We start from the raw sequence: 9,247 nt of genomic DNA on the forward strand, positions 1-9,247 counted from the left end.
GTGTAGGAGAGGTGGTGGGGCCTTTCGTGCGTTTGGCCCTGGGGGCTGTTGTCTCATCATCCACATCCACCCATGTTTATTTCCAGTAGAATTCAACATGGGAACTGACAAAGTTTGCCTGCTTGCTTTTGCTAGTGGAACAAAACAAGAAACCCAAGAACAGCCAAATGATAAGTTAAAGAAAGTGATCTCATAATTGTGGGGTACAATGTGATATATGGGGGAAAATAAAGCAGCTCCTCCTAAAGCAGCAACGCAACAGGTTAAATAATATATCTAAATGTGCAGTGAAGGTCTAATGATGGTTTTATTTACAGAAAACAACAAAAACACTGACCTCACTGAGTTTTTGACCTGAGATAGCTGCTGTTGTCAGCTACCAACATACAGTCCATGATCTCTAATCTTAACGGCTGTAACAGCAGTGTCACTGTCAGCAGCAGGAGACACATTAACAACACTGTGTGAAAAGCTTTAAAAGATAAGCCCACATTGTTTCCAAGTCTATCTTATAACAGTCCTGTCATTGTGTACATTTAAAGAATTATTGATCTCTATAATCACTCCTCCTGTCTGTACTGGCTGCAGAGTCTTTCCTTTCTACTGTCCGAGTTTAAACTGAAGTGACGGGGGCAAAATCCAGTCAGAGCAAATATGTATTCTAAAGTTCATTTAAAGCTAATACGAGGCTTTAAGTCAAACGGGTATCTGTCTGTTTAACATGAAAATCCCTCCTTGTGCTTTTATACACTGCGTTTCTGCAGCAGAGGGACGGTAACACACAGAGGGAAACTGGTGCCAAAAAGACTGTAACTTTGAAAGATAAATTTTGAGGTGTCACACTCAGACTGCTGAAACCTTTTAGTTACCTTTCTGGCCAATAGGAGAAACTGGTCATTATTTTATTCAGTCTATATTTAATCAGGCAGTCTCACTGAGATTAAGGCCTCTTTTCAAAGAGAGGCTAGTGAACAAAACACATTTATAAGAACACAATCAGCAAAATTTTCTTAGAATTTCACCTTAAAGTTAAGACTAAGTCCTTAAGATAAAAGTTCACAGAGCATCTTAGACCTTAAAATAGTGTAAGGAGCAGGGAGGAGGACTTCTAATGGGCTTAAGAGTTTCTTAAGCACAGGAGTAAAATGGTGGAAACACAGAAAAGGTCGTAGAAATGTTCTCCAAATGCTGGATGACAGTGAGTAAATGAAATGCTACAGATTAGATCATGCAGGGATAATATGTGTGGCTAATGTCATTAGGGATCCACACACATTTCCCACCTAACACTAAATACCAGAAATAAAATGATGACAACACTGCAGCTGTGATGACTTGGGTCTGTCTCAACCTTCAGCAGAGTGATCACTCTAACAATGACAACACTTTCACAGTCGGCAGTGCATTTCATTTCCACTGGGTGTCCACATGTTGCAGGGTCATAAAAGGGCTTGTCTGTGACAACCAATCACATCTGTTAAAAGAATGTGTCATACCTAGCAACAGGCTCACTAAGGTAAACGTTTCTGTCCCTTCTTTGCTCATAGTTGCTCTGAGAACTTTCCTAAATCACTCCTAAGCTAGGACTCCTTACTTACTTAAATTTCTAGGCTAAGTTAGGAGATTCTCAAAATCTTACTATATAATGACAAAAACTGTGTGTGTGTGTGTCTGTTCCACGTTTTTCTCCTCACTGACTTGGTCAATCCATGTGAAATTTGGCACAGTGGCAGAGGGTCATGGGAGGATGCGAATGAAGCAATATTACATCAATTGGCCGAAGGGGGGGCGCTATAGCAACCGATTGAAATTGCAAACTTTGAATGGGAATATCTCATGCCCCGTATGTCGTAGAGACATGAAACTCTGCACAGAGATGCCTCTCCTCATGAGGAACAAATTTGCCTCAAGAACCCATAACTTCCGGTTATAGAGATTTTCCGCCATTTTGAATTTTTTGAAAAACACTTAAAATCGATCTCTTCCTAGGAAGTTTGACCGATCTGCATGAAACTTGGTGAACATAATCTAGGGACCAATATCTAAAGTTCCCTCTTGGCAAAAGTTGGAAAACTTACTAAAACTGAGCTTCTATAAGGCAATGAATATTGCGGAGGGCGTGACTCATCACATAAAGGTGTATAACATCTCAAGGGTTTCACCGATCACCACACAACTTTGTAGGCATATGACCACACATAATCTGAGGGGACCCCTCCATTATTGACCCCATCAAACAAAATGGGGGTGCTAGAGAGCTAGTTTCTTATCTAGGCCTAACTGCCATATCTATTTTTACTAAACTTGGTAGATATGTAGAACAGGACACCTCAAGGTGACTGGAGAAATTTAACTCTAATTGGCAACTGGGTGGCGCTATAACAACAGAAAAATGCTTAAAAATGGCTAAAATGCGACCGATCGCTGTGGCTCCCCCTGAGGCTGAATGTTTTTGGTTTTTTTCTTCTAATATTTGGTATGACTAAGTCATGGTATGGTATGCTGTACATAATCACGGAAACTGTCAGTGTGTCATTCTGTCAGTCAGTCATTCTGTCTGTCCCACATTTTTCTACTCACTGACGTGGTCAATCTATGTGAAACTGCACATAGGCATTGAGGATTGGCATAGGTAGAAGGTGACAAAGCTACCAATGGGTATGGACTAGTGTTTGTGATTACGGTCCCAGATAATAAAGCTTTAAAATATCCCAGGGGGATGTAAGACTCAAGTTTGAGGGCAGTTTGCAGTTCATGACATTTAATAGCATGCATGTACCTGAAACAAGTTCTGCCAACATTAGTGAGTATATTGGACATTTAAGGTTAGGTAGATAACATGAATAACATGAGATGGTTTTTTCCTCTTGACTGTAAGGAAATCCATCGCCAACCTTGTGATACAGAGAACAGTGATGAGTTCAAAATTTTTTAATATTTGAGTCAAATGTTGAATATGAATCTTGAATGATGATCTGCTTTCAGGCCAAATTCCTAAGTATTTTTATGACTGAACAAAAGTAATATGGGTGCTATTTTAAGTTTAAATGGCAGTGTAGTCACTGTTGGAGGTGTAGAATACCATGTACTCTGCTTTATCTGCATTTGAACTAGTCTGTGATTCAGACATACAAAGCTCAGCCCAAAGTTGGGGAAGGTTTCTCTTCCCCATTTGTGGGAGCTATATGCACTGATTTCCAAGTCTTGGGATAACAGAAAGCCTAAAAAAGCTATCATTTGGGAAAACATGATAGTTGCCAAGGAGAAAATTCATCCTGCAGAAACTACATCCTATTTTGTATCTATTTATTCTCCATCTGTCTTCATTATTCTGAAATAAAGTAGGGTAGGAGTTTGGTGTAAATGGCATTACTAATCTTAAAACTTATTTTTGTTATCCTATGCTAGAATAGATTTCACAGAATTAATGTTAAGCTGACATGTCTGGTACATTTAAATCCATGAAACAATAGCCTGGACCGGTCCAACTGTAAATTAAGGCTCCCCAACAATGCCAAATAAATGTGGTCTTCAGTATTCAAATACTCTAAAGTGAATATACAGCCAACAGAAGGACATTTACCCTCCTGAGACCCTGTGTCCTCATATGAGGACATTACATTTTGGGTTTACTGGACCTTATACTTCATTCTGCTTGACCTGGACCTGTTGTCTACCCTGGAAATCCAGAGTTCTCGTGAGAGCACAATTTGAATTTGCTCAGCGAGTCACTCTGGCAATCAGTAATGATGCCCATTACCTATGCCCATGAAACCAAGCTGCACCAATCACATCGGTGTATCTGATATAGGCGGGCCAGAGGCGAGCTAAACAGATGACGACAGCGCTGCGACAACGAAGTCCGGAATCAGTCAGTAAACATTGCAAGATGGCTACGGATGAACACCAGTTGTTTAAAACGGCTTTGGCCGCTACAATGAACGAGTTAGACTTGGCTTTTTCTCTAAAAGAGGAACAGAAGACGGCGCTCGAGTCTTTCCTTTGCAAGAAGGGCGTTTTTGCTGTTTTGCCGACCGGATACGGCAAGAGTCTAATCTACCAGTTAGCTCCGCTGGTAGCTAAACTCTGGACACATCACCCTGTGAATTGTTCTGATTGGTCCTAGTGTTATCCAATTGCGTGCAGTGATATTTACAAATCCATGCTTGGTGCCGCCCCTCGAGTTGGGCCATTTTCATTACTCATGGCCAGACCCCAGATCTTTCTAGATTTGGGTCTGGATTTCCAGGCTACCTGTTGTCCTCATTCATGGACACTTTTTTGTGCCTTCTAGTGGTAGTAAGAGCACAATACACTAATCCATGTAAAAACAAGATGGCAGCCATTTCTGCCAAGTCAGTCTGCAGCCGGTCCCAACACAAAAGTGGACAAGGTCCAAAACTTGATCAGATTTAATAGTAGTTTGATATGCTGCACAAACTTTACTAATTTTAGCAACAGAAACAAGCTAAGACACTGTTAATTAGGAAGTAGTTTGAGGACATTAGGACTTAATTATCAGCTCTTTGAATGTTTCATTTTTTATACTTATCCAGTCCTACTAATCCCAAATACCTAGGAGAAATGAAAAATGCATACCAAACAAAAGTTTGGGTCTCAGGAGGTTACTCAGTTATATATTAGATTTCTTTCTCATGACCACTTTTAGAAGGTCTTGGACTCGTCTCAGATGCAACCACTTTTTTTTATCCGGTCTTGTCTCAATCTAAGACAAAGAGGACTCTGGATTTTATTTCAGTACCGATCAAGACCACAACTGAAGGGATATCACCAAATTACCTGTGTTTCGGAAGTATAGTTAAGGTGATTTCAGCTCCTTAGTGTTTGTATTTGTTTTTTAATAGAAATCAATGGAAAAAAACGCACACATAAAATTACCTCTACGAGGTCTTTTGATTATTTTGTAAAAGCAGTTTTCATGGTACACTTTAACATACACACATATACACAGTAGGTACGGCAATAAAAGAGGTTACTGAGGAGGAATCTTCATTTGTTTTGGTGGGTGTTTTTATTGTGATGTGAATTTTTTAGATCAATTTGAGGAGTGTCTATTTGCATTGTTCTCATTTTATTTTAAGTGTATCATGCAGTGTGGGACTTCCTTAGTATCTTCACACTTCTGAGTTGTTATTTTGAGTGTAAAAAAAAATGTTGGCAAGTCAGAGAGATGTAAAAATATACTTAAACGTCAAGTTAATATCCTTGCACATATTTACTGTATATAGCATTTGTATTTTCAAATGATATGACAACTGTTGCAGTTTACTCCCTGAAGATTGTTGATGTGTATATGTGCAATATTTTCCCTGAACTTCAATGACAAGTACTATGGTCAGTGTGCATTTTTGAACCAGCTTCCTTTTTTTCAAGTCACACCGCAACAGGAAACACACCCAACAATTTCACATCATTGTCAAGATCTAATACACATTGGCAAAGCACAAGCACTCTTTTGGGTTGCTCTCACGGTGAGTATTTACTTAACGCAGGAAACAGGCAGTTTAACTTCAGAGCTTTGTAGCATGTAGGCTACCAGAGATACTTCTGTAAAACTGAGTTCACTCACTGAGTTCAGGATTATAACCTCAGGATGTCTTTCTTGGATCAGATGAAGCTGCCGGGCCTGATAAATCTTGGTCTCATATTCATCATGGCCTCTAATTCAAAAGGTGGGTGACATTTTAAGTTGTTGTGTTTGTTTTCAATTTGAAGTATGAAGTATGAAGTGCACATTGATGAATATAAATTCTGGTTTGGTTTCGAACACAGGTGAAGACTGGTCTGTTAACGTAACTAGAAGGATTAATGCAACACTGGGCTCAGACGTGACCATACCATGTACATTTACCTATCCGACTAAATTCCACACCAAAGACGTTAAAGTTTGGTGGAAAATGAATGTGCGAAGTCCCATTGAAATCTCTGACAATAACAAACATGCATTCATTTTTCACCCGGATGACTCAAATGTAATTGAGAAGTACAGAGGAAGGACCAAGCTCATTGGAAATAAAACTGCAGGTAACTGCACCCTCCAGATCTTAAACGTCACGGAAAATGTACCAAACATCTACCTGAGAGTTTTTGGAAATGAGGAAAAATGGAGCTTCAGCAAAGAACTTGTCTCCATTTTTGTATCCAGTAAGAATTTCATTAATTTTTTTTAATCACAATTCAAATTTTTTTTAGAATTTAAATAATATATATTTTATATCTTCATTTATATGAGCCTGAAATTAAATGAATGCCTCACATGTTTCTCCCACAGGTCCAGGTGTTCCATCATTCACTTTCAAGCCAGGTAACCTCTCTGGTTTTATTATCTCATTCACATTTCTTTCATTTTTTTCTGTAGTCCTCAATTTGCTTATAGACCTTATATTATTTTAACAGCTATAACAAAAAATGTAACTCTCATGAAGACTAATTTGTTTTTTAGATATTACAGCCCTACCACCACAGTTACCCACCTTTATAACAGTGACAGGTAAGCTTACACAGTTTGCTTCTCAGGACGGTTTCAGTGTTGAACATTTAATATGTCAAAATCTGTAATGAAGTTTCCGCTATCATAAAAGATTACTGCTCACAGCAATCGCACTTTTCTCCACAGTCAGTCCGCAGTCAGCATCAAGGTATACGGCCATCTTTGTACCAGTTGCTGTGATTCTGGTCATTCTTTTTGTCATCGGAATCGTCTTTTACATAAGACACAAAAGGTAACATCACTTTTAGCTTGTATGTAAACTGAGTGTTTGTTTCTTGTGACTCTCGTGATTTTCGTGTGTAATCAATGTGCAGACATTATATAGTCCCCCTCCACTCAAACATGTGTTTTGGTTATTTTTAATTCACTTGGATGTTTGACCGTCACTGTGAGAAGGAAAGTATGTGCAGGTTGACATTAGAGAATAAGAACTTTTCTCACCTTAACTCTGAGTTAAAGATGTGTACATATAAACTAGTTTGGAAACCAATTGTTTGATGTGGAAAATAAGTAAAATATGTAATTTAAATAACCTTTAATTAGGTATTTGTTTGTGGAAACCCATACCAGACAAAATCATCCAGTATTTCATGTGTATGTTCATTTTCATATATAACATGTCTGGAGGGGGTCTTTAAATATGTTTGTTTTAAATATCGTTTTTTAGACAGATGATACACTGATATCCTTTAACCTGCTTTCACAGGTCACAATCTTTCACCAGGGAGGAATCTGGATATTATGCAAATTTTAGCCGAGCATCATCAAACCAAGCAGAAAGGTTTGTTACATGGCACAACTGTGAGAACAAATGATCCTTTTTGTCACTGTGTATGTGAGAGAAGTATGTGCAAGAAGCAAAGAGTCCAAACAGGTCTGCTTTGTCTTTTCAGAGAAGCATCTTGCAACAAACAAGAGAACAAGAAACTTCCTGAAGTGAAGGCTATTGATGAACCTATCTACATCAACACTGAGGTACAGTGATCCCATTCAGCTGGGTTTAATCTAAAAAGAAGTAACAAATAAAACTCAGAGGGATACTTTTAATTAAACCCAACTTCTGTCTCTGCAGGCCCCTCTCGGTCAGATGGATCAGAGTATGAATGACATGGATAATGTATATGCAAATGTGGATTATACAAAATAGCAGAGAAGCTGCATCTCGCAAATCTGTTTGGACTTGAACTTGTCTCTTTCAGGAGGAACAGGGAACTTTTACATTTTGGTTTTTTAGGGACCATTTTCCATGGCTTTAGGCCAGTGATACTCAACTTACGGCCCCCAGGAAAATATGGCCCGCAGTAGGGTGCTGGGTGGCCCGCTGACCATTTTCTAATTTAGATTAATAATAAATTGATTCACAGTGGTATATTTTGTGCTTTGAATGTAAATAGAGTGCATACCAAGCATCAAATTAGAGCTTGAGAGAAACATGCCAGGGGAGAAACCCCCAGACACCTGACAGGTGTTTCTGCTAAGCTCCGAACCTCCTCAAATCCTACACACGTTCTACTTACACATGACCGGTCCATGGCTGCTGTAACTGGCACCTGGCCTCCTGTAACTTTGCAAAAGTGACCCCCAGGTAAAGCAAGTTGAGTATCCCTGCCTTCGGCTATTTGGCGTCACAAATCAACATATCCTCATGCAACAGTTTGGATGATATCTTACAAAAAGACCTTATAGACTTACAGTAAAGTTACATACTTAAAGTAAAGTCATGGAAGTTCATTTTACTAAAGGTTACATGGTGACTATGCACATTAGAATAACTTGCTTTCTCTTAGTTTCACACGGTTTACACTGAAGGAAAGTCCTGTGTTGGGTTAGTGTTAGGGTTAGGTTCCTTAGGGGAAAGTCCTGTGTTGGTTGACCCATCCTCCACCCCTGCCTGCCTCCTTACACACACTTTCATTCTTAACTTCCCTTCAACGCATTAGTCATGTGATCACAGCCTTCCCACTTACATTGGTTATAGATCACAGGTTCATGCTTACATGGGTCACATATGAACTGTGGGGCATTACTCTTTGTGGGTATACATTTGGACAGTGCATGAGAACAGCCTGTAAAAGCAGCAGCTATTTATTTGTATAATTGTATATTACATTATTATAAGTTGTGTATCTGGCTATAGTAATACACTGATAGTGTACAGTTTATAATTGCTCAGAACCAGGGCTTTAAATGTGTGTAGTAATACATAATTATTCACTTGTACCACTGTGCTCTCTGTAAAACTGTGCACAGCTGCACAGCTGAATAACTTCACTTGTGTTTTTCCTCGTCTTTCTCAACATGTTTGCCAATTTACTTCCCGTGCCATCTGTGCTGGAGCTGAAACTTCTGTTTTCTTTTCTGATTCAATCTCCTGTTTAGAGATTGAGTTATTACCCACAATGTGACATTTAGGACTGTACCAAACAATAAAGACTTAAAGGTGAATGCTAGTCCACAGTGATCTTCATTGTCTACTCTTCTTCCACGGAACTGCAGCAGTGTATAAAACTGAACCAATCAAGAGCAGCCAACTGGGTGAACGCCTATGGTGAATAAAGTGGAAGTTAGTGAGGCTGAAAATGTTGCCCCGTTTTGTGTTTCTGCTTAATTTTGTTGAGCAACAGTTACACCCTGATAAGGCTTTGCTGAGGAGTGAGACTTTCTTGAATTGGGTTGTATCATCATCATGATACTGAGTGTTTGGTGTCCTCCCAGGGTTTGTTTCTCAGACTATTT

At 39.1% G+C, this 9,247-nt stretch overlaps 1 protein-coding gene across 1 annotated transcript; it reads left to right on the top strand.

Annotated features, from left to right (window-relative positions):
- The first annotated feature begins 5,456 nt into the window (after nt 1-5,456).
- On the top strand, nt 5,457-8,952 carry LOC117266121 (uncharacterized). Its single transcript, XM_033641079.2, has 8 exons — nt 5,457-5,693; nt 5,794-6,165; nt 6,293-6,325; nt 6,464-6,511; nt 6,638-6,743; nt 7,218-7,292; nt 7,405-7,486; nt 7,584-8,952. The coding sequence occupies exons 1-8, from the start codon at nt 5,615-5,617 to the stop codon at nt 7,656-7,658; spliced, it is 870 nt and encodes a 289-aa protein (XP_033496970.2). The 5' UTR covers nt 5,457-5,614; the 3' UTR covers nt 7,659-8,952.
- The last annotated feature ends 295 nt before the right edge of the window (nt 8,953-9,247 follow it).

This window comes from Epinephelus lanceolatus, chromosome 10, assembly GCF_041903045.1.
Source record: "Epinephelus lanceolatus isolate andai-2023 chromosome 10, ASM4190304v1, whole genome shotgun sequence".
NCBI classification, from domain to species: domain Eukaryota; kingdom Metazoa; phylum Chordata; class Actinopteri; order Perciformes; family Serranidae; genus Epinephelus; species Epinephelus lanceolatus.